Source organism: Drosophila biarmipes, chromosome 2R, assembly GCF_025231255.1.
Source record: "Drosophila biarmipes strain raj3 chromosome 2R, RU_DBia_V1.1, whole genome shotgun sequence".
Classification (NCBI taxonomy): Eukaryota; Metazoa; Arthropoda; class Insecta; order Diptera; family Drosophilidae; genus Drosophila; species Drosophila biarmipes.
In genome coordinates, this window is record NC_066615.1 from 4,086,079 (window position 1) to 4,111,036 (window position 24,958).

The 24,958-nt window shown below is 45.8% G+C and overlaps 3 protein-coding genes across 22 annotated transcripts; 2 read left to right on the forward strand and 1 right to left on the reverse strand.

The window, feature by feature from the left end:
- Positions 1-306: 306 nt before the first annotated feature.
- LOC108029668 (glutaminase kidney isoform, mitochondrial) lies at positions 307-9,203 on the forward strand. Of its 13 annotated transcripts, none has more exons than XM_017102098.3 (7): positions 308-703; positions 3,716-3,822; positions 5,984-6,013; positions 6,547-6,786; positions 6,839-7,212; positions 7,423-8,453; positions 8,553-9,203. In XM_017102098.3, the coding sequence occupies exons 1-7, from the start codon at positions 503-505 to the stop codon at positions 8,730-8,732; spliced, it is 2,163 nt and encodes a 720-aa protein (XP_016957587.1). In that variant the 5' UTR covers positions 308-502; the 3' UTR covers positions 8,733-9,203. The 13 variants fall into 13 exon arrangements, with proteins under 13 accessions (XP_043947937.1, XP_016957587.1, XP_050744150.1 ...); XM_050888193.1 differs by having other exon boundaries at positions 5,987-6,013; XM_017102101.3 differs by lacking the exon at positions 308-703 and adding an exon at positions 3,415-3,450.
- A 579-nt stretch (positions 9,204-9,782) lies between these two features.
- LOC108029704 (plasma membrane ascorbate-dependent reductase CYBRD1) lies at positions 9,783-20,541 on the forward strand. Of its 3 annotated transcripts, none has more exons than XM_017102172.3 (6): positions 9,783-10,123; positions 11,751-11,905; positions 18,470-18,693; positions 18,750-18,972; positions 19,031-19,195; positions 19,755-20,541. In XM_017102172.3, exons 2-6 carry the CDS (start codon positions 11,787-11,789, stop codon positions 19,894-19,896), a joined length of 873 nt encoding a protein of 290 aa, XP_016957661.1. In that variant the 5' UTR covers positions 9,783-10,123; positions 11,751-11,786; the 3' UTR covers positions 19,897-20,541. The 3 variants fall into 3 exon arrangements, with proteins under 3 accessions (XP_016957661.1, XP_016957664.1, XP_050744161.1); XM_017102175.3 differs by lacking the exons at positions 9,783-10,123; positions 11,751-11,905 and adding exons at positions 13,977-14,078; positions 14,531-14,775; XM_050888204.1 differs by lacking the exons at positions 9,783-10,123; positions 11,751-11,905 and adding an exon at positions 17,848-18,405.
- Positions 20,542-21,234: 693 nt separating this feature from the next.
- On the reverse strand, positions 21,235-24,827 carry LOC108029699 (arylsulfatase I). 6 transcript variants are annotated; one of them, XM_050888200.1, is made up of 7 exons: positions 24,671-24,827; positions 23,377-23,488; positions 23,153-23,312; positions 23,012-23,099; positions 22,559-22,950; positions 21,560-22,298; positions 21,238-21,503 (listed from the first exon to the last, which is right to left on the reverse strand). In XM_050888200.1, exons 2-7 carry the CDS (start codon positions 23,479-23,481, stop codon positions 21,308-21,310), a joined length of 1,680 nt encoding a protein of 559 aa, XP_050744157.1. In that variant the 5' UTR covers positions 23,482-23,488; positions 24,671-24,827; the 3' UTR covers positions 21,238-21,307. The 6 variants fall into 6 exon arrangements, with proteins under 6 accessions (XP_043947950.1, XP_050744159.1, XP_050744157.1 ...); XM_044092014.2 differs by having other exon boundaries at positions 24,421-24,827; XM_044092013.2 differs by having other exon boundaries at positions 21,239-21,503; positions 23,377-23,496; positions 24,421-24,827.
- Positions 24,828-24,958: the final 131 nt, after the last annotated feature.

The following is a 24,958-nucleotide window of genomic DNA, read 5'->3' on the forward strand; positions in this document are numbered from 1 at the left end:
AACTGAAAAACAAATTTCCCTAATAACACAATTTCGTCTCTTTACTCTCAGTGTAGTCACGTATTTCGCACAATTCTCTAAGTGACGTCACTGGCATAGACGAGCCCCCAGACGAGCATGAACCCCACTTGAAAGAGAAAGACCACTGCTGGAAGAGTCTTGAGACTCTCCCCAGAGGTAAGGAAAGAGAGCCTCTTGCCTATGCTCACTCACCCACCGAAGAAGTAATCGTCGCTGGCTTTTCGCTGCCGGCGGTTCGCGGCAGCGCTGAGCTGATTATGGGCTTTCTGCTGTCGGCGTTTTAGTAGCCAGCGATTGGTAAAACAGAACGCATGTGCAGACAACGGAGCGAATACGCAACGTGAACGAAGGGCCGCAAGACCAGACCAAGCCACCAAGTACGAGCACTGAGGTTTACCCCGTCAGGCATCCGGTAATCCGAGAATCAGATAGACATCGTCGTCATTAGGGCAACCGAATCAGCCAGTCAGTGATTGTGATAATGCTCAAAGGTGTTCCCTCGCTAGCCGGTCGCAACCTTCGTCTTCTGACGACCCAGGGACAGGTGCTGGTCCATCCCCACCAGCGTGCCAAGGCATCCGCCGCCGAGCCCGCGGAGCTGTTGGACCAGGAGACGGATCTCCTGAAGCGCGCCAAGTTCGGACACACGGGCAAACAGCTGCAGCAGAAAATATGCAATGAGGTGAGTGCCGCGAAGGGTTTATGAATGGGGGTTGAGTCACGAACAGCTGACTATACACATTTTCGGGCCTTAATTTCGCCCGGCTATTGATTTTTCATGTGATATCACAAAGTGAACGCATAGTCCACACTGACTGCCAGTGCTGGCGGAGAAACAAACCATTTGCAGAATTTCAAAAATAGATTTCGAAAATTAAACAATGCCAAGATATGGGATTTGGTTTTGGGCACGTAAGGGCGCCTGACTTTCATTCAGCCTGACAGCAGTCGGCTACATTTAAAGAAGACGCCGGGGCTTTAGTTTAATTAGATAATGCCAAGCGCAGCGTGACTGACGCAATATCCAGATAACACACCCACTGTGTCCTGTCTCTCCCCGAAAGATAATGAGGTCTATCTTATCGCATCTGGGATTGCGGCGACTAGACTACCGGGCAAATTAATTGCGAAATTATCATGACACATTTTCGGAAATAGGTGCTAATCAGGTGCAAATCGCCGGACACACTCATCCTTAATCCCCGAAACCACATGTGACATGTGGAACTCCCGACCTAATAGTACTGGTTGTCAACAAGTTATAAAATTGCCAAAAATCAGACGGCGGCGAGACGCTGACCGAGACATTGAAACACTGATGGCGAGATTGGGGAGCGGGATTGAAATTATTACACAAAATCTGCTTCATATTTTTGATTATTTCGCTCGTGAAAGGCCAGCAAGAATGTTGGTCCATAAAAAATGTACACTGCACGCCGAAAAAATAGCGAATACAAGTTTTAAGTTACCCAACAAAATTTGAAATATATGAGTTATTTCCTTAATAGCCCTAATCTTATCCGTTGCGCAAAAAATCTTATCAGCTGACTAAAGATAATTTATTTAATGTTGATAGCTAAAAATATCCCACTTATTTTTAAACTTTATGGTATTTTGTCGAAAAAATCCTTTTATTATGTAGTCATAAAAATGCAAATGGACTTTTCTAAGGAGATGTTTACTATTCGCCAGATAGAAATTCGGTTGGAATTCGTATGAAGTTAAAAATGCTCGTATAGTTCATTACTCCACCGATTCAGCTGTGGGACTTTTTTAAGTGTATGTGATTCACAGACTCTCTGGGAGTTGAAGTCACGCGAAACTGTCACCCGAAAATAAATAGTGTAAACGTGAGCATGGCAACTCAAAAAACACATAAGTATATTAAAGTACACATAAACCGACAGCGGTGGTATTTCAAATGGAAAATCATTATGGACTGAAATTGAGCCAGCCAAGATTTGGCAAAAGTCCATCACTAGTCGGACTGTTTTGCGTTCCGCCGTTGCCATGGGAGAAATGAAAGAGCACACAGTCATAAGTGTTTTGCATACGCGCGAATGTACGTATTCATATTTTAGGTGCCACCGTCCAAAACCAAGCCCCTTCACTTCTCACTTGGTTTCTGGGGAAGGGTAGGAAGAGAAAAATAATTCTGGAACCACAGATTTGGATACTCTCTTGCTCTTCTCGTGAACTGCGAAACACTTTCATCCCGTTGAAACAAATCTGCTGGATTTCGAGAGAGATGTAGATAAAATATTGTGTTTTCTAGAACAAATATTTATGGAGAAACGCTCATGAAATGGGTTTTAAAGCCCCACTGGACTGCTCCCGTTCCAACCCAATTGCAGTTAGAACCCGCCAATTGAATCTATACTGCTGTGGTCTTTATGAAGATGATGATATTTGGGGACTACCAGTTACAACGGAAATTCATGTTCAGACAACCCTATATTATCGGATTTACGATAATACAGAAATGTGGCAAGGCGGCTATTAGTTTCAGAATTACAAGCCCGGCTATTACTATTTAACCGTAACTGCGTAGAAAATGAAAGCCACTTTTGTTAGGAATTACTTCGTAATACATTGACATAATCGAGTGGGAGTGGTAGGAGCTGACATGAAAATGGGTTTTCGGTGGAGAATGGGCAGGAGAAAGTCTACTCATTTCCGTGGCGTATTTTTCTCTTTGGAACGCTAGGCCCTGCACTTCCGTGCGAGTTGTGCGTCAAAGGCTCACCAGCTCGTCGGGTGCCAATCTTTAAGGTGCCAAAGTCCCACGCTAATGGTGACAGGCCCCTCGAGCGGAACTTGTTTGAGATATATTTTGTTCTTTTTATTTGTGTGCCGCACCTGAAGTGGTTGTTGTTATATATTCGCCCTCACATGACTTTCTTTCGGGTAAATGTGTTTAGCAAAATGCAAATAGGCAGCAAGTGCGAAAAGAGCTCAACAATGAAAACAGATATTGGAGGCCAAGATGTACCCTCCTATCAGAACGCTATTGCAAGTGGCACGTGCAATAATTCAAACATTTTATTTCCATTAAAATCGCAAAGTCAATAGTGGCTTGATCTAATCGGCGGAGCAGCAATACTTGCGCAACTTTCCCTTCCATTTATAAATGAAGGGAAATGAAAATTAAGAAAGGAACAGAGACTTCCGTCCCGGTGGAGTCATGCGGTTAGGTTAGGTAGCCCCATCCAATAGTACTTAGGACTCAAGGCAGTCTGAAGGTGTCAGGTTACATACTGATTAGTAATCATTGATTGCCCTTTTCCCATCAGAGCAAACAAAGCTTACTTGGAAACGCCAGTAGGCTGAGAACAGTGTGTAAGTATGATTCAAGTACTTTCATTGCAAATATTAGGGAAATATTAAAGAGAAAAAGGCCAAAGCAGCATGATAGTCGATTCCGTCCTTGTAAGATTTGAAAGTGTTGCCGCGTTTTGGGGATTTCACCAAAGTTTGGATAGACCAACCCTTCCTTCTATAAAAGCTGCTCGTGCACGGCATTTTGCCACTATTTCCACTTCGATCCAGTTGTGGTTGCTTGGATGTACCATAAAATATGCTAGTACGTGCCGTCCAGTTGGCACTTGACATAACTTGGAATACGTGCCTCTGGCTGGGAATTCCTGACCTGAACTAAAGCTGCAGCACTCAACCCATTGTTTGTCCATTTCAGAAGAAACTGCGCGCCCCACCGCTGTTGAATTTGGTGTTCGCCAATCGGAAGCTGTCCTTCTACGACACCAGTTCCACTCCGAAGACCAAAGAGGACAATGCCAAACTGTGAGTACCTGATCCGAGGCCAAACCCCACTTTCCATCCCCTCTGACACCGATCACCTGAAAACACTGCAAATCAGAGCACAAGTGCATCCAGTCACTAACTGTGGGGCCTACAAAACATTTGCCCACTCATTTGCACCTGCCCCGCCTGAGGTTGTGTTTTCCCACTATTTCCCACGTGGCCAGAATCAGTTGGGCCAACTAAGTTCCCTGCTACCAAGCCGCATTTCGCATCCCAACGATCCATTTTTAGATACGCTGCAGCTTGCAGGGCTATTTCTGGCTCGGAAAATATTGCTTTGAAAAACGTTGACACACACAATTAACAATCCCTGCCAAAGTCCAAAGAAACGTAGAAAATATTTTGATGGCTTTCTGGGTAAATATTTTGAGGCGCCCCTTTTGTTTCAAGCATGTGGGGAGGATGGGGCTGGGCGCTCCGCAGGGAGGTATCTGCCCAGAAAGCAAGCGCTAATTGCCGGCAATCGCCGGCGCATAAAATGAATTAACATACGTTTATTAAACGAAGATAAAAATCGAATTCGCTCACTCTTTTGGTCTGCTGAAGTACATATGTGAATTGGCTCTGGTGTGTGTACATATAATGTTGGCGAACTATAAAAACATTGGCCGCTCGTCGAATGGGCTCATTTCGGCGGTGACGGGCCGCAAGTTTGCACAGTGAAAAAGCAGGATTTCATCATCATACTATCGAAATGATGGGCGATCGTAGTTGGAACCTGCTGCAGTACGCCACCGAGAGGGCGCCTCTCCCCTTGGACGGATATACCGCCGAAGAGGCGGCCCAGTTCAAGGACAGCATCCGGCAGAAGATAGTGGACGACCTGAAGTCCATGACGGGGGAGGAGCTGATAGAACTGGTCAAGCGCAACGCCGCCAGGGAGGCGGAGCAGGCGGAAGCTCCTGTCGAAGAACCCCTCTCGGGCACCGAAGAGGGCAAGGAACGGATTCAGGATGATGCGGATCTCATCGATGCCGGCATCATAGCCGAAATGGTCGCCGGACTCTGCACCAAAAGCCAGAAGGAGACGTTCGTCAAGGTGATAACGAAGTATATCAGGTAATTGTGAGTCATCCGGAGACGTGCCCACCTCCTTATCGGAACCGAGAAAAAATAAGGGGGTCCGCCGCGTGACGTTGTCCTCCTTATCGGTGCTCAAGCGCTGCCCCTGTGAATATCTGCTCCATGGAGTGCCAGACAATGGCCAGTGCCATTATAACGCCATAGATGATTATAATGCCATGAATCCAGCCATATCTACTCTGCGGTTGTGTGAGCTCGTGGGGGTTTTGTGTACCAGCCGGGGTTTGCATAGAGAAAAAGGAGTTAATTAATTTATTTTATTGGCAATAACATGATTTAGAAATTAGCACATTCCGACTCGGTTCTCCGTGGGGCCCTGCTCGGCACCCACCGCCCCGGTCTCCGACCTCCGGTCGCCTATCCGTGTGGCTATCTAAGTGCTCCGCTGCTGGGAGCAGCAGCAAAAGTCACACTTTCCGCTAATGTATAAAATGCCGGCGCGCTTACTGTTGTTCCCATTAAACTTGCAACAGCTCAGCGCTCAAGTCAAGGCGGTCCGAGATCGAAAGCCAGCAAAAATAAAATAGACTCTGGTAGAGGCAAACTGAAACCGACTGAAACCCTCGAAAACCGAACATCACGCATTCGCCGGGATGGTGCAAACAAGTGAAATGGAAGCCCTGAAGCGGCAGAGCGAGGACGGGGAGACCAAGGAGCGGGAGGAGAACTACCGGCGGGGCAAGGAGCAGGAAACCACGGAGACGGCGGCCATCATCGAGGAAATAATCGAGGGCATCTCACTGCAGAACCGCCGCGGCACCATTGTGCGCACTATTTCCGCGATAATCAGGTAAAAATAGTGCCGGAAATAGCAACCCAAGCAGTCAGGGGCAGGGACAGGGACAGGGACAGAATGTAGGAATGGCATCGAGTGGATCGTAAAAATAGACTGTGCACACTACACACCCCTTATCTATATGACACACCCCGAAAACCCCCCAATAATACGAAAATTGCGTTGATTGACGCTCATTACACGCTCCTTATGGCCGACATATGGAGATCTGAAATCTAACTAACAATTGCTGTCTGATCATCCTGTTTATCACTCTTTTAGCAGTCAGCGACGCCACTATTCGATGCGGCCGTGAGTAATCGATTGAACTGTTCTTGAGCCCCTTCCCAGTAGAATTTTAGTTGACTTTGAGTTGCCATGCTATGAACCACAGCCCAAACGATCTTAATCAAGCCAACCCAACTAATTGGAGTTAATTGAAGTCTGCGCAAAATGATTGCCGAATCGAAAGTTCCGAAGAGCTGCGGGTGAATCAAATCAGCCAGAAACGGAGGAGTCTATATTTAGAAGGGCCCAACTGGATCTGTGCAGTTTTGTTTGGCCGCGCTGCATTAGATGTCTGTGAGCCAATTAGCACAAAGCTCAGCGCCAGTTGGCCAAAGACAAACCCCTGAGATCCCCTTTCTGCGCCCTTAGCCAAACCCCCGTAGTACTAGTGCTTGTATTTTCTGTGAATTCTGTCTTGCTTTTCCACACACGCATGCTAAAATTCAGTCGGGGATCGCCACTCAATTAGCAGGTGCCCCAAACCCAATTGCTTTCTGTGGCTTCGAAACTATTTCGCTAATTTCCAGCGCGTTAACTGGTTGTATTTCTGTCCACAGCCATCGGGAGCAGGAGCAGCGGAACGCGGAGGATGTGCTGTTCGACATGTTCGCCAGCGAGGAGACGGGCCTCATCTCGATGGGCAAGTTCCTGGCCGGGCTGAAGACCACTGGCATCCGCAGGAACGACCCCAGAGTGCGGGAACTGATGGACAACTTGAAGAAAGTGCACAAGCTGAATAACTACGAGACGGGCTCTTCGGCGGAGACTCAGCACCTCAATCGGGAGACCTTCAAGGCGTGAGTTTCGGCCAGGGTGTTTCGGTCAAACATTAATCCCTGCCCTTTTCAGAGTGGTGGCCCCCAATATCGTTCTGATCGCCAAGGCCTTCCGGCAGCAGTTCGTGATCCCCGACTTTACAAGCTTCGTCAAGGACATCGAGGACATCTACAACCGCTGCAAGACCAACACTCTGGGCAAGCTGGCCGACTACATTCCGCAGCTGGCTCGCTACAATCCCGACTCCTGGGGCCTAAGCATTTGCACCATTGATGGCCAGCGATTCTCCATCGGCGACGTGGAGGTGCCCTTCACCCTCCAAAGTTGCAGCAAGCCACTCACCTATGCCATTGCCCTGGAGAAGTTGGGGCCCAAGGTGGTGCACTCGTACGTGGGCCAGGAGCCCAGTGGCAGGAACTTCAACGAACTCGTCCTGGATCAAAACAGTGAGTGGGAGCTGGGCTAATGGGAAGTTGTTGATTTGAGACATTTTTTAGAGTAGAGTTACATGCGTTTCAGTCTAATAACAAAGCCGTATTCGTAACAATCTCAGCGATCCTCGATCAGATACATATACTTAAAACAGAATCACAATTTAAGTATGAATTCAGGAAAGCAATCTTTCGTTAATCTCTTAATAATTTGTGTCTCCACAGAGAAACCGCACAATCCGATGATCAATGCCGGGGCCATCCTCACCTGTTCCCTGATGAACGCCCTGGTCAAGCCCGACATGACCTCTGCGGAGATCTTCGACTACACCATGTCCTGGTTCAAGCGGCTATCCGGCGGGGAGTACATCGGCTTCAACAACGCCGTGTTCCTTTCCGAGCGAGAGGCAGCCGACCGGAACTACGCCCTGGGCTTCTACATGCGCGAGAACAAGTGCTTCCCCAAGCGCACCAACCTGAAGGAGGTGATGGACTTCTACTTCCAGTGCTGCTCCATGGAGACGAACTGCGAGGCCATGTCCGTGATCGCCGCCAGTCTGGCCAACGGAGGCATCTGTCCCACCACCGAGGAGAAGGTGTTCCGGCCGGAAGTAATCCGGGATGTGCTCTCGATCATGCACTCCTGCGGCACGTACGACTACTCCGGTCAGTTCGCCTTCAAGGTGGGTCTGCCGGCCAAGTCCGGAGTGAGCGGCGGCATGATGCTGGTCATCCCCAACGTGATGGGCATCTTTGCCTGGTCCCCGCCCCTAGACCACCTGGGCAACACTGTGCGGGGACTGCAGTTCTGTGAGGAGCTGGTCTCAATGTTCAACTTTCATCGCTATGACAACCTGAAGCATCTGTCCAACAAGAAGGATCCGCGAAAGCACCGCTACGAGACCAAGGGCCTGTCCATCGTGAACCTGCTCTTTTCAGCTGCCAGCGGAGATGTGACGGCCCTGCGTCGCCATCGTCTCTCCGGAATGGACATTACCCTGGCGGACTACGACGGTCGTACCGCCCTGCATCTGGCTGCCTCCGAGGGCCACCTGGAGTGCGTCAAGTTCCTGTTGGAGCAGTGCCACGTTCCCCACAACCCTAAGGACCGTTGGGGCAACCTGCCCGTGGATGAAGCCGAGAACTTCGGGCACAGCCACGTGGTGGAGTTCCTGCGCTCCTGGGCGGAGAAGGTCGATCAGTCCAACGAGGAGTGCCAGACCGAGGCGGTTACCACCAAGACTCAAGCCGATGAGGTCAGTTCAAGTCCCTGTCCCTGTTCAAGTCCGAAGAAAAGCACCCTGCCAAGCCACGATGTTGACAAGCCCAAGCTGAATTCCAATCTCACATTCCAGGAAATCTGCAGCACGAGCGACCTAGAGACCAGTCCGGCCACCAGTCCCATTCCCACGCCCGTGGAATCCGGATCCAGGGCGGGATCAGGGCGCTCCAGTCCGGTGCCATCGGATGCGGGGAGCACGGCGAGCGCAGGAAGCGCCAGCAGCATCGATGACAAAACCAAGCCGGGCCTATAGGCGCCCGGAGACCGAGGATCCCCGCAGAATCTCTCCGACTAAATTATTCGCACAACCTATTAGTTTATATATGACGTATTAGATTAAAGTTAAGAGTACCCAAATCGCGCTGGTCGGTTAGTCCTATATCATTTGAAGTAGTCATCCCACGAGCAAGTCGAGGTCCTTCGAGCAGGACCCGCTGCACGAGCGGCATTTGTACTTGTACTTAGTAGTGCTTAGTTAGCCTCAATATTCCAGGGTATCCTACGAAACAATGACAATAACTTAACGAATATCTACTAACCCACAATTCGGGTCTGTGACCCGCCTAAATGTATTGCATTCACACTTGTCAATTGATATTTGTTCGCGTTTGTAAGTGTATTAATAATCCTGTTCCAAAAGGTCGAGCTATGTGGAAACACACTTGACTGGTGTTTAATATATACCTAGTTAGCTGAAACACACAAAATATATGGCATATCTTTATTTAAATGGTTTAAAGGTCTGAGGTGCATTCAGAAAGGGAGATTGGCAATGGGCTAAAGTATGTAGTTCTATATATAATCTGCACTTTTGAACAGCAATATTGCAGAATCATTTATTATGTTGCAATGTTCAATGTCAGGCCTTACAAAATATTTAAAAAAGGTTTCCTTGCACTTATGTAAAAAGTCCTGAGTCCAGTCCTTACAAAAATAATAAAGTGGTAAACAGCATAACAAACTTGTTCATAAGTGCCCACCGAACAGTCGGTAGCTATGATGTGTGAGTGTTTAAGTTCTTTCTGAGTTTGGTAAAAATATTTCATCCTTTATGTACGTTTTAGGAGTTTGGCAGATTGAACCACACTCCTTACTAAAGGGAGACAATAACATGTTTGATATCCCACTTGAGTCGGCCGCATATTTCTAACGCATCTGCGCTGAAGTGTACATTTCATGCCACTCTACAAGTATCTGCTATAAACTGTGTAAGCCGAGCACATTTTACACGTAGAGACAAGACACGAAGCTCATTTATAGCGCCATTATGGCATGTCGCCGACATTTCCCAGTGCCGTGGTGTTCAGTTCGTTCGCAGCATTCGAGGAGTTCGGACGTGGGTGCTTCTAGGTACTGTTTCGGAGTGCGTGTTCCGTGCCGGTTTGTTTGCGGAGTTTCCTTCTCATCATCCATCAGCTCCCTTTCGGTCCACGCCAGCTCCACCGGAGGAGGGATGAACCCGTGTTCGCGTTCGCGTTCGGGCAGATGAATTAATTGTGGAAAATTGTTAAATTCCAGCTCGTTGAAGCGGCCACAAATTCAATTAAGCATATACACCATTTGCGGCGAGTTTGTGCATAATAGAGTAATTAAGCTTCATAGAAAAGGGTTTTTGACACCGCGCACACGGCAAAGTAGCTTGGGGTAGGTTCACTTGCACTTGTCAAAGCCAGTAAGCCGAGAGTGGCAAGAACAACGGCCGCAGCATCGTTTCCGGTTCCGCTTTGCTCGCTGGATTCTTATGAGGGGCATGGAAGCGCAGAGCGCGGTGGACCCAAATCGGATTATTAAGTCTATGCCACAAAAAGGATGTCTATTGTGGAGAGCCTAGGGTTGCATTCCCCATACCCCACGGAGCCCCGATTCCTGCATTCGCTTTATTGACAATCTCTCTGCACAAGTCGCTGCATATCCGGGCCTCGAAATATTCGGGGCCTCTTTTGTGACTGTTTTATGCCGCTCGCTTTGTTTTCCCTCCACTTGGCGCAGATATGGGCAGCGTCGGCAGCTGTGGGATTGCATAATGTCCAGCTTCCTGCCCAGAAAGTAGCCCAACGCGATTCGAGCTTGTGGGTCTGCCCTCTGAAACAAACAAGTTCTTAAATCTTGGGGAAAACTCATAATTCGCTTCTCCGAAGCAAGTACCTTAGTTGAGTTTAATAAAAATCCTCCCAAAGCAACAATGGGTTAAACAGCTATTGCTCTGCTATTGATGATGATGGGGCTGCATCAAAAGAGCAAGAATACATCTTATTTCTCGTGTTTCAAAATGAACCCAAACTTTAGGTGTTATTTCGTTGCTTCACTAAAGAGTAGGTAGGAGGGAAAGACATTTAACTGATTTCAATCAGAACAGAACTGAATGCACCCACGATCGGAAATGTCTCTGTCTCATTTGCTAATAACACCCCTAAGCTGGGACCTGTGTAGTCAACATAATCCAGGCGAGGGGAATGCCAATCCCCAACGTCCAGTCCGTGGGAACTGGACACATGTGTGGGGTAGGGACAGTGTTGGGCTATGCAAACGATTCGCAGGAATTACGGATTGGAGGGGCGTATTGGGGTTGTCGGTTGACTGAATGGCTGGTTGGCCGGGAAAAGGAACTTGGCTTCGGCATCAGCAAATGCCACGCATTGATGTGTCCATCAAGTGTCTCCGCATCGGGTTCAATGAACCCCCAAGAACTAGAACGTCCGATTATAATTGATTGGTGGGAGAATAGGGATACAGGCAGTACAAACGGTCTGGGTAGGGGCATGGGAAGTGTCTGGAGTATCTTCAACTTGACGGGGGACGTGAATCGGAAATTGGCGCTCTCTGCGGAACGCATTGGGACGTGTGATGAGCCAATTTCACACATGGCAGAGGCGGCGAAAAAAGAATAAAACCGGGAAAAGAGTCTGAAACCAAAACAGAGAGCGAGCCAAGTGCAATGCCCTGGACTTCAGTTGACGCTGCACTTTTGCCACCTTGTGGAGTCGCCAAAAATAAATGCCAAAAGCCATTTCCACTTCCTATTCTGCCCAACTGAAAAGCGGCTTTCTCGCTTTCAATGTTTGGTTCCCCCAATTCAAAGACCCATGTGTATTCATACGTATATGCGGACATAAAGCGGCGCCGCCATTCATCACCAGATGAGACCCACACCCCCATAGTTTATGAAGTTGCGGATGTGGAATCGGAATCCTGCTGCTTTCTGTTGTTCTCTCTATTAAAATGCCACATTTAAATGCCGAGCCTCATAAATGTTTCTCTCCTCGCAATGCAGTGCAAGAGCAGCGGCATCAAAATTGATTGCTTTCACATGGACACGAACTCGGTGAGCCCGCTGCCGCCGATGGAGGAGGCCATGGACAGGGTCAGCGAGAAGTCGCCCCCGGGAACTCCCAATGGCATCGACATGCCCCCGCCGCCAGATGAAAAGTGAGTTCAGATTACCAAGCCAAGAATAGCCCCTAACTTAGTGTAAATTCCGTTGATTTAAGAATCAGAAATATTAAAATATGAGGCAATATATTCTCAGTTGGGTTAAAAATAAAAGTGTTATTTACTGCTTAAAGACGGAAACTTTTGTTAAGCTGTTTATTTGAAATGTTGTAGTGAACAGGAATAATTATAATCTACTTCTGTGTTTTCCAGCACACGTTTTGCGTTTAATAAATTTGTAAGGTACTTTTCTAGCTCACATTTATGGAAACTCAGAGACTTAAGATACTATTCAAGTCTTAGCGAACCTTGTATTGTGGCTTATTTAATATTTCTTTGATGTGAAATCCCATTCTAATACTTTTCATATATAAACTCAAATTTCCTTCCATTTATTGAGACCCAAATATGAACCCTCTTCACCAGAGTCTCCCCCGCCTGCCCAATCAAACCCCCATTTGCAGCTAATCAACACAATTTAGTCAGCAGATTCGCCAGCACTCTTGTTTATCAATATTTAAGTAAATTGCATGGCAAAATCGAGGCGGCCACTGGCCCAGGGAGGACGGAGAGTCCCATTCCCCCGGAGGCCAATTTGACTCCTGTCCAGCCGGCAATTGTCCTTGCTCATCTCCTACGCTCAGCTGGCAGTTGGAACCTGCAACTAAAGATATGGAACCAAAGGCAGTTCTATACCTTGAATTTTAATGGCACCACGCGGCGTATGTGTAACATTTACATTTACATTTACTTGGAACAGGACTCGGCCACGTTAGGAATTACCCCAAGGACTAATTAAGAACAACGAATGTCGACGCCTACACACCCTTTGAGAGGCGGTAAGGGCACTAGCCACTATACGAGGTTATTTTTACGCGCCAATTTCCTAATTCACGTATCTTCGAAAGTCGTAAATTTTATTTTAATGCGACCTCGTCGCAAATCACACAAAGCCCCGGACACATCCTTCCTGAAACCCGTACACCCACGATTCAACAGTTGATCGCGTGCGCAAAACTCACATAGTAACTGGCCGTAAACATTTCGTCCGGAATCCTGCTCCTCCTGCGTCCTTAGGCCCCGTCCTTGTCCAATTTCTGGCACGAAGCTCGGTAAGCTTCGAGTAATTACGGGTATTTTCCTTCTTTGCCCGCGACTCAACCTTTTCGCCGCCTCGTTTTCATTTCATTTTCATTTGCTTTTCATTTGATTTCCAGTAATTTTTGGGCGCGTTGCCCGCAAAAACCCACTGGCTCCAAGGAGCTGGAATAATGACCCAAAGTCCCAGGGTGTGTTTGTTGTCCGTCGGAGGAGTGGAAGTGGGAGTGCGGTGTAAGGCGCATGTATGAATGTGGAGGTGGACAGCTCGAACCCACTGCACGAGTAATGACCCAGTACTGACCCAGTACTTCGCTAGGAATTAGTGGAAGTACCTCTTCCATAAATATTTGATTGATTCGGGCTGCTGCCGGCAGGTGTTTTGATTGGTACTCCTATTTACTTACTTATTTATAGGCACAACGTATTGTTGACAAACAGGTGTCCATTAATTAGTTCATAGGGTGCAGTTCAGAGACTATTTCTGTCCGCTTAGGTGTTACTTTACTTTGCTTTGTGTAAAAAGCACTCTCCTATCTCGATGCTGGAATTTCGGCCTGACAGTTTTCAGTCAGCTGATCATGACTATCTTTCACCTACTCTTTATTTACACTGCTTATCGAAAGAGCCCGAGTAACAGCCTTTGAGAACTCAAATTGCATAATCCAAGGTCGAGGCGGAAAGACACCATGTCATTAATCTTCATAATCAGCAAACCTTGTACAAATAATTAACACATCTTAAGATTCATATGTACCTTCATCTAGTGGTTCACTACCCAGCTAGAAAAGTTCTCTACTCGGTTCAGTTCCCGAATAAAACGATATCCAAGTGGTTGCGGGCCAAGCTAACGACTTAGATCAGATAGTGTCTCCGCTAAAGTATCGTTGCGAATGAATTTCTCATAGGATCTAAGACCCAGCTCGATCTTTTAGTTCCAGAAAGCTTTGGCCAGAAAATTGAAATATATTTTCAGTTGCCTCTAGCTGATCGCCGCGATCTGATCGTTGTTACACTTCATTTGATATAAAATTCAGTGAATTTACTTGACGATTTTCGTGCGGTTGTTTGCGTTAGTGCGACTGCTAGCAAGAGGAGCAATATAAACAAAAGCATAGAAAGAGAACAACGCTTTTATATTTAAAGTACTTTGTTTATATTGAACTCCTGTGCCCCTTTATACATTTTTGTGGATGCTTATTACACGCTTCTTGCGACTCTGCCACTTTCTTTGACTCAGAAACCGAGACTTGCTCGCCGCAGTTGGACAAGAATCGAAATTTGCATCTATGGGAAAGCACCTTGATTAAATTTATTGTGAACTTGCGGCCCCACATGAATAGATAACGAACCGTGTCCGGCACTGTTCTGGGATCGCTCTTTGGCTCCGTGTGATTGACAAATTAACGCATTCAGCTTCATTAGCATCTGTATCCGATCTGGAAAAGTTCTATTTGCGATTAGCGACTAGCGATCCCACAGCCAGACGGTTTTCAATTGTCTCTCGAATGTGGCACTTTACAGCATCGATATAGGAGCCCAATTACGCGGAAAACACTGACCGCGCTCTATACATAAACGACCTTTATATACGTATATAACGCTATATAGAGCCAATCTGTGACGCACCGCCCAGCGATTCTACGTCTAGTGTGTGGCGGTGACAAAATAAGCAGAAAAACCCAACGAATTTCGGCCCAAATAACAACACTTGGCTAAATGCGTGATCGCCACTTGGCCAAAATGCCGCGTGGAGGAACGACGACAGCGTAAGTCCCCGTCCTATATTAGTGCAAAAACCACCCCCCAAGGCCCGACTTCAGACCCAAAGTAAACAATTTGCGTGCTGTTCTTAGGCGTATTAATTCAATTTAAACAATTGTGCCTGTCGAGGAAAAGTACTTCGAGAGTACTTTGCACTTGCTGCGCTAGAAGATCGTGTCGGGTTGTTGTAGCGCGAATTCGCTTGTATCTTCAAGATATAGTTTCAAATGTGTGTATGTTTGGCCGCCGCGACATCGACAACGTCTCTAAACAATTGCCGAGCATTGTAAAGCAATCCCCTACCAGATCAGATCAGGCCGCACCAGCATATATAGTAAGCCGTACTCGCACTTCGTCATAATCAACCCGCAGGATACACAGAAGTGTGTTGGAGCATTGGAGTGATTATCAGCCATGCGTGCGACAGCAAATGTTTTAATTCGCCTCGATCCGCAGACTTTTAATTGTGCATTCCGCGTCAGCTCGTTACTTGTTACATCTGATGGTTTCTTTAATTGAATTGTGCCCTGGCTTCCTGCCGCAACTTCTTTCCCACTTTGTTTCCCCATTTTCATCATTCGACCAGTTAGCATTGCTCCACTTTTGAGTCAAAGCTGGCCAAGCTGTTGCCATAATTAGCCTGCTTTATGACGGCCTTCATCTGAGTTCTGGTTCCCTATTATCTGATTAGTACTTTTTGTTGTTGATCCACTCGCAGTCGGACATCTGGCTGCCATGGTCACCATAATCTGTCACATGACTGAGATAAGCAGGTCCCTAAATTTACCCAAGGTTGAGAAGAGTTTGTCCACAGATAAGGAATGATGAAGGCTCAGACATAATTCTACAAAATATAATTGTAAGTTATTATATCACTTGCTACTCGCAGATTCTTAATGTGCATATCTCAGGTACGAACCTTAAGGAACTTTTTCTGCCCTTCATAATCTCATTTATTACTTTTGTCAGAAATGATAAAAATGACGCAAAATCTCTTGACTGAAAGATCGTTTTCAACCTCAAATCTTAATGATATTTTGCAGATCTTCCAAATGAATATTGGTTAATGTTTTTAAGCGATATGTGGTACACATGAATACTAAAGTATCTTATCTTCTTAGCCTGAAGTAGCTTTACTAGATCTGTCAATTCACAAGTAATCCTCGAATCGATCAAAAAATGTAGTTCCCAGCTCATATTTGCATAATTTATCCATTAAATTTCCATTTGTTAAATGACTTTGGGAATTTGCAGATTATGCTGCACCATCGATGCGCTTTCTCTGTTTATTTACCTCTCATTTGCAGTGGGTGCCGCCGCAGAGTCAATAGCCTTTTATCCACGATGACCCATTAGCCATGAGTCGCTGCACCTAGGCCAAATACCAATACGCGGCTCTAAGGCTCGAGCTCAGACCGAGCCCCAAACTGATGTTCACGTTCAGGTTCAGGTTCGAATACACCAAACAGGTGGCGGCCAACAAACGAGTTTTCCATAAAACGAAAAGCTTTTAGCGAAAATTTCTCAGCACAGCCGGCAAATGAAAAGTGAAAGAGATACAAACATGCAGCAAAGATATAGATACAGATGCATTTACATCCATTGGTGTGGGCTTGTTTTCCAACAATCTGCGGCAAGTGAAATGTGTGTTAAAGCAAACAGGCACTGCAGCTAGAGCGATACCCTTGCCTCTCCCGCCGAAATGTGTTGATAGCTAAATGCCTGCCCCAGCCGCAGTACCAATCCCAAGCACAAACCCAGACGCAGCTGCAGGCACAGATGCAGCCACATTGCACATCCACGTCCACAACCACGACCACTGAGGCGGAGGAGTGCACGTTGTGGCAGACTGTCGTTCATTGACACCGCCATCGGACGGCAAAAAAGATCGAATATCGCATATTTCCCTTTCAAAAGGGAAAGTACTAGGCGATAACAAAACAAACTTTTTCTTATCTGCCATCTTACTTTTAACTTGACAAAACGATTAGTTAAGGTCCCCCAAAAACTAAGTTCTGAAGTAGTGATCATATTGACAATAGAAAACCGGTTATATACCTAAAATCAATGATTAATTATTTCAGAGAGCTTTTAAAAACATTATCGCACTCATTCGAACTATTTATTTGTAATATTATTAATGTAAAAGAATAGCTTCGAAAGTCAGTCAGCTAAGTGCACCCAACTTAAAAACTGGCGACTTAATTTATATAACTAGTAAACCAGTTAAATGTTAATGTATACAAGGTCTATTAGAACCTAAAAAGTCGAAATACATATGTTCGCGCTCCTTAAAGGGACATCATTTTGCTATATTGTTTCCAATATGAAAATTCGAAGATTACCAACCTGTTTAAAGACATAATATAAAGAGTAGAATTTTAGTATCACAACCTGCACCCTGACCAGATAATACACGACTATTTCTCGGAGTGCCTCTGATCTTTCGGCTCTCGCAGCCACGCCGCTCCCGCTCCGCCGTGTCCGATGCTTTCCGCGGGCTGTGCCGCATGTAAAGTGGAGCACCCCATGGCATTATCTTCTCAGTGATGCAAGTGTCGTGAAAGTGAGAGTGCCAGCGATGATAGTGATGGCTGGTAATTCGATTCGCTTTGGCTTTCATTATCACAACATGGGGCTCGCACTATTAAATTAAATAATAGGTTTGTTTACACTCAATACGTTGTTGCACCAATGGATTTCGGAACTTCGAACGAAACCAAGGAGCTTCACTTGGCGATGATGAAGCGGCTCGTTCGTGGGCAGCAATGCGTCTAATTACTCCGACTCGATCACCCCACTTCAGTTTCTCTGCAGGCTGCTTACTTTCAGCAGATCAGCACATGGCTCCGGTTTGGGTGCGCATTGTGTTTTTGTGGGAGTACTCCCACTGCACTAGGCACTGTGCTGGCGATGGATCCGCATCTGCGTATCTTTCGGGTGGGTGAGATCACTGCGCTCATCATCAGCGGCATCGAGCATCGAAATGGTTGTCATACGATCGCACGACAAGTGATGAAATTAATATCACTGACAGACCGCAATTGGGTGGAAACAATACACTTTTGACTTCATTACCCTTTCCCCAGCTGTCAAAAATTAGGACAAGCCTCACCCAAAAAAACACCTCCGCCAATCCAAACATTTAAGGACAAGAGGCCAAGTTTTTTCGAAAACTTGAGAAAGGAGTTGGAATGTGAACTTTTTAACCAGAGCTACTTCACTCGCAAGGGAAAATTGAAAATTTGCTAGTCAAATTAGATAAGTGCGGGTTTCCAAGAGCCTCTGTGATTCCACTTGATCCAGCTATCCATCTGTTGTCTATCAATTAAGCCGATTAGCAGCACATTCAACCCACAATTAGCGTAATCTCCTGAGAATCTCCATAATTCCAAGGCAGACCCCGGAACCATCATAAATTGTGTTTAATAGGGGGCAGCTCACATCCCCCACATTGTGTTTGGACTAGCTGTTTTCTTAGGAGTACATTTATTTTAATCCAAATCCCTTGCTAACTTTGCAAAATAAGTGGTAGATGGACCTATCAATATGAAGCCAATTGACGGACCCTTTATCGAAGAACTAAACCGCATGATCTTTCGTCGTCTCAGCTTTACAAAAAGCCGCAAAAAAAAGTAATTGACTAAGCTCTGAATCTAATTATTTCATGGTTGTTCGCCTGCTCTAATCTCGTTACAGACGCTATGAGGAGGACCCGGACAATGCCTGGAACTGCTGCTCCTGGTGCGAGTACTTGCTTATAGTCATCCTGTCCACCATCCTGCTGGTGGGCGTCCTGGTTCTGACGCTCTTCTGGGTGATGTTCTACCGCGATGGGTTCGCCTGGTCGGAGAGTCCCAAGCAGCAGTTCAACCTGCATCCCATCTTAATGATCGCTGGCTTCGTGACGCTCTCCGGATTTTGTAAGAGCCTCTTTATTGTGTGGGTGTACTAATCTGATTCGAGATACCCCTATTAGCCATCTTGATCTACCGTTTGTGCCGATGCGTGAAGCACATCTATGTGAAGCTGATCCACATGTTCTTTCACGCCGTAGCCATTCCGTGCATCGCCCTGGGTTTCCTATCCGTCTTCGATTCCCACGAGGCGTTGCAAAAGGTTAACTTCTACAGCCTCCACTCGTGGCTGGGGCTTGTGACAATGGGCATGTTCGTGCTCCAGTTCGTGATCGGCTTCTTCAGGTGGGTCTCCATTCTGCGGTGTCCCAATCCGGCATATTAACCAGCCCCTTCTGTACAGTTTTCTGGTGATGCTGTGCTGTGAGAACAAGACCTACAGCTGCCGATCCGCCATGGTGCCCATCCACGCCAGTTTGGGCCTAGCCAACTTCTGGCTGGCCATTGCCACATCCGTCACGGGACTCATCCAAAAGGAGCGCGAAACCGTCAATGAGACGAACGTGAGGTAAGAATCGTCCTTCTATACCCGCAGGTTAACTTAAAGCAGGATTTGCAGTCAGACAGTTTTTAAGCTGAATAGCAGCTCAAAATCATCGCCAAACGCTTAATCACTAGTGATTTTGGAAAGTGGCGATGGCGTGTCCAACGAATCACCACAATTTTCAGAACACATTCCCTGAGAATAGGTGAGAGAGTCGACGCGATGAATTCGTTCCAGTTAAAATACAGGGATGTCTTTCGAATCCCATACAAATGAAGCGTATGCTGTGAATGCTATGTCGTAACTAACTTTATTAATGGGAACGATTTTAAAAGGTATAAAATTTGCAATGTACTCCAAGTATCTGAAATTGATAAATGTGTCAATAATAGCCTAAATTCTTAAAATACCTGATCTCTTCCGGATTTCTATAGAGTCCAGAAATCTCATGCAGTTTTAAAAGTTTTGTTTAGTCCTCGAACCTAAACCAAACTACAAAGTTTTTTAATTCAGTATTATTTCCACCATACTTTAACCTTTGGTTTCGAAAGCCTGTATTAAATTCATTTCTTCCATTTCGCAGCGAGGAGAACAAGCTCGTCGAGCACTATATCACCAGTGCCATCGGCGTCACCCTGATCTTCATCGGAATCATCGTGACCTTTGCGGTGCGGCGGTCCAATGCACCCGCTTCCGCGAAGGTTTACGTGACGGAGCGCATTTAGACGGGCCGCCCGGCTCGTCGGAGGCTCCGTCGCCGGATTTTTTCCACGGCCAGGACGGAAGGGGAGTCGCAGCAGGTGTATCCGAGGATCCCCGACCTCGGTGACTTCGACTGGACTTGGGGAAATGGACCCACGGGGGCCTTTCGCCAAGCATAGCGCACAGAGACCACGCTTGTGCATCTCTATCCGAACCCTTTGTAACCTTTAATATGCCAAACTAAATCCCCTTCATACACTTAGACTACTCCATACTATACGGCGCTAATCAAAATCTTTACCACTTGGAACTTCTCAGTAGATGTTTAGGATTAGGAATCTCAGATGAAAGGAGCGACCAAGCAAGCAAGTCCAATCAAAATATACGTGTTCAGCCGAACTTACTGATGCACTAAGGCACTCACAAGCACGATTCGCCAGTTTTTGGTACTATAGTAGAATTTTGATATAAGCCCATGTAACTAGTGTATGTACCGTACCACGTAACGCATTCAATGTGAGCACTCGGACTCAAAACTGTCGCATTTGATGTTTTTGTAATCGTGCAAATATGGCATTTCATGATGCGCTACGCAACGTAAGCTGTAAACCAATTTTACAAACGAAAAATAAACGCTACTCTTGCCCTGTCTGAGGGGTCTCATATTATCCAGGTTTATTTTCAAAGGATACCTTTCAGAAAAGTTGCTAGGGAACGGAGAAATAGTTTTGCAAGTTAGGGATGCAAACAAGAAGAACCAAACGCCATCTATATTCCAAACTTTTCTCAAATAGGCAATATTCCCAAAATAAAGGCAAATAAGGGAACTAGCGCAACGTGGCATGGTGTGCAACCTCGGGAACAGTCTCATCTCCGTTGCTCTCACCTAGCCGAGTAATGGGAATCTGAATTGGGGCAATCGCTTATTTGGCTCTAGGATTCCTTAGTTTTATATATATCTATGTGCCAAAAGTTGAATAAATCTGACCGCTAAGAAGTAAGTTATGCTGGTTAGCTGAGTAGTTTTAAAAGCTTTTAACATAGAAAAAATTATTTTTTCAATTTCATAACATCTAGAATATATATATTTACATAGCTAAGCTATAAGCTGTACAAAGAGCGTAAATTCTTCGATCAGGTTTTTGATCAAGTAAATTTTAAAGACCCCAGGAAAATGTTCTGATTCGCAGCCCCCTTAAGGATCTCTTTAAGTATGATCTTTACTGATTCAAACCCCATCTCAATGTGACTCGATTGGGAATAGATTTAGCAATGGGGCGTTAACCACCACAAAGTCATATAAAGGCAGTGATGATAGATACTAACGTGATACTAGAGTAATCCAAATTTTGCGAATCTGATACTCTGAAAGCCACCCAAATTGTTTTAGGTCTGCAGAAATCATATTCCCAAAGTAAACTGTTTTCCATTATTCTAAGCCGTCTTTGCCGAGTTTATTTCCCCACTAATAGAATTGTTTTCATTATTCTGGTAGTCCCCAAAGTTGGTCCACGTATAGTTCCAGAATCGCGGGTCGGCTCGAGGATCAGCTGGCTTATTTGCAGGCGGCACTGCGCTGGAATTTAAGCGCTCCAGTTCCACCAATAATGCGTTTACGACCTCGGGGTATCTTGAAGGTGTTAACATAGTTAGTAATGTACAAAATTGCCAGATTTCAGAACTTACTGCTTCGCCAGATTGAATTGCTCGCAGGGATCGTCACGAATATGGAACAAGCATGGAGCTGAGAAGGCGGTGGCTTTACAGCTGGTACCTTGGGAAGATTGTGCCTGGCAAGATACCGTGGCAGCTGCTCGTAGTCTCTGCTGATCCGCTCGACTTGGAAGCATCTTAAGGGCTTCCAGGGCTCTACCTGCTCTACTCTTGGCCACCATCTCCCAGTTGTAGTGCCGGGGATCTCGTTCCCCAGCCGGCCCATACCACCCATCCCAACTTCCTCGGTAGTTGGTCCCCTTGACCAGCTTCCAATCTCCAACGCTGAGAGCGGCACTGCCCCATATATCATCAATATTGTGCAGGACATTCAAGCGCGGAGAAGCCCTATCCTGAACCAGAGCCCGCCAAATGCTCTGGCCATCGATTGCCTTGCTAAGATTGGCTGGTTGGCCTCCAGCTGCCTCCAGGAGCGTGGGCAGCCAGTCAATGATGTGCATAGTCTGATTGGATACGCGCTGGCTCTTCTTCAGGAGGGGGGACCAGATAAGACCTGCTGCTCTCACTCCGCCCTCCCACAAGGTATTCTTCACGCCCTTTAGTGGGTAATTGGAGGCAAAGTTGAGGTTAAAGCCTTGAGCAGGACCTCCGTTATCCGAGGAGAAGATTATTATGGAGTTCTCCAGCATGTTGGACTGGCGCAGCTGGTCCACGATTTGGCCCACGGAGTCGTCCATTTTGGATACCATAGCTGGAGAAAAGAATGGCGTTAATTAGATAATATAAGTAATAGTATCCGAAAAAAAAACGAAATCTTAAAACGCATTTTCATTTTATGAAAATATAAGAAAAAACAATGAAACAATGGGTATACTCGTATGTGGTCTTCCTGAGCATGTGATGGACTTAACTAAACTAACTTTAAAACTCTCAAACACTTTACCGTTTTCATATTAACGGCTGGCTACGCCCCATCCTTATACTCAAATTAAAATAATATAGGAACCCTACCCGCAAATTTCCGACGCTTGTAGTGTGGAATGTGCCCCATCTTGATCACATCGTTGTCCGGAACAGGCAGCGGATTATACGGATTACTCGAGTGGCAGGCTGCATGGGCCACGTAGAGGAATAGGGGACCATTGGTGGAATTATGGTTGGCGATCACCTTGACCGAGTGGTCGGTTATCACATCCGTAGTATACTGACCATGAAGGTCATAGGCCACTTCCGTGCCATTGCGCATATCCAGACCCCAGAGATTGTTCTCGACAGCGGTGTGATCATTGTAATCTTGGTGACCCGACCAGAACCCCACGTGGCTACTAAAGCCCCGGTGAAGTGGAGTATATTTAAGCTTCCAATGTCCCAAATGCCACTTTCCGGCTATATGAGAGGTGTAGCTGCAATTACAGATCTTGCTACAAATGTATGGCTACAGACCAAGAAACCTTATCGACCTACCCCAACTCATTCAAATACTGGGGCAGGATCTTCTCTTCCAATGGCAAGCCCCGTGGCTCAGCAGCGTACAGAACCGTGTGCTGCATCCCTATTAAAGGATATCATAGGTGAAAAATACCAGACAAGTAACGCATTACATACCCGTATGAATGGGATATTTTCCCGTCATAAGTGCCGACCTGGAGGGTGTACAAATAGGTGCAACATAGTAGCGATTCAGAATAATACCGGAATAGGCCATGGCATCAACATTGGGTGTGGGAATATCTGCCGAGCCGTGAAATCCCACATCGTTGAAGCCCTTGCGGGACGAAAATTAAATTTACTGTATCAACCGCGGTCTTAAATGGTTTTAAGAAACTTACCAGATCGTCAGCCAAGATAAATATAATGTTTGGCTTTGCAGGAGGGTTTTCCTCACTTGAAATTAGGCTTGGTAGCACCAAGGAAATTAGCCATAATAGCAGCATTGTCTCCCTGAAAAACTTAAATACCGGATAATATATGCAGCCTGAAGCAACAATCAGTAAAACCAATTGACTTATTGCAGAAATCCCCAGTGACACCAGTTACGAGACCGAGCTGATTTCAATTGACTGATCATCCCCGATTTGCATCGTGGCATTGATCGTCATCTGGGTTGGAATTCGTTTGTCTGTGGTAAGGGAACTGAATCAGCAATTGCATTCAAGCGACCTCAATTTGGCTGGGCCACACTTCACCTGCGCTGAATTGATGGATTCACATTTGAGATGCAATTTATTGGTCATAGGGAAGCCCTCAAGAATGTACATATGATATGTGATACGAACACACTGCTTCGAGCATTGTTCAAAGTGGTTGTGCCATCTAATTAGCATGCAAATTGCGTTTGTCGCTGTTTGTACCATTAATGGGTCAACAAGTGCCACACAGTAATCAGAAAGCTCAAATTAAAAAATCAAATTAGATTCAGAAAGTCTTTTCAGACAGATCGACCTGTTAATGCCCTAATAGGTTATTGTATAGCAAAAAATTAGATAAGAATTATGATTGCTCAACTGTTAATTAAGCGGAAACCGAACTTGAATGGATTTTAAGACGTTACGAAAAGCAAAGAATAGAATTTCGTGGAATAAAGTTGTTTAAAGGCAACTCTAGGGTCTTAGGAATGAATTTGAATTCACTGATGGTAACGTCACAACCATCTTAAATCCGCTAACTATAAGTAAGTTTACAAAAAATTGAATGGACCGCAATGATTTCTCTTTTTTCTATGCAGAAAATTCTTTGTTATACAAACAATCAGCGTATTGTTTTGTCACAGGTCACTAACCCCTTCCGAGTTTGAAAGAAAATTTGTTTATTCAAATTCACTCATAAGTCAACTATATTATTTTTGTGACGGTTAGCAAAGTTCACGCCCTTACCGCTTGAAAATTTCGTTTACTTTGCTCAGTTTCGGAATTAATTAAACAGATAAATAAGCCGCATTCAATTTTTACTTAACACGTAAACTTGTTAAGATTTGTTTGCATGGTTGTCCTCGATTTTGGTTGCAAATTTGTTTGGCTTTTGGTTAACTTCAATTTGCTTGGTTATATGTAGGCTTTTTGTATTTAGGAATGATGTATGTTCTTTCACGATCGGATTTTGAGAGGTTGTCCATAAGGCTCTCACCGGCGTGCCAATCGCCAACCGCTTTAATTCACGCGCCAAGTCGGACTGAACAAATCGTCAAGCAGCACCAGAGCCGCAGACCTTTAACAGTGAAAGCAAAACGCTGTTAAACATCGAAATCTATTCAAACAGTACAGGAGAACTACAGAGCGCTCCGTCGGTTTTAATTGCATGCAAAAGCGAAAACTCTTGCTTTTGTTGGGCACCGGAACCAGAAATGAAGAACATTGCATGATAATTACATTCTGTAGTACTCAGAATCAGGTAAGGGAACACCTACGGAAAACG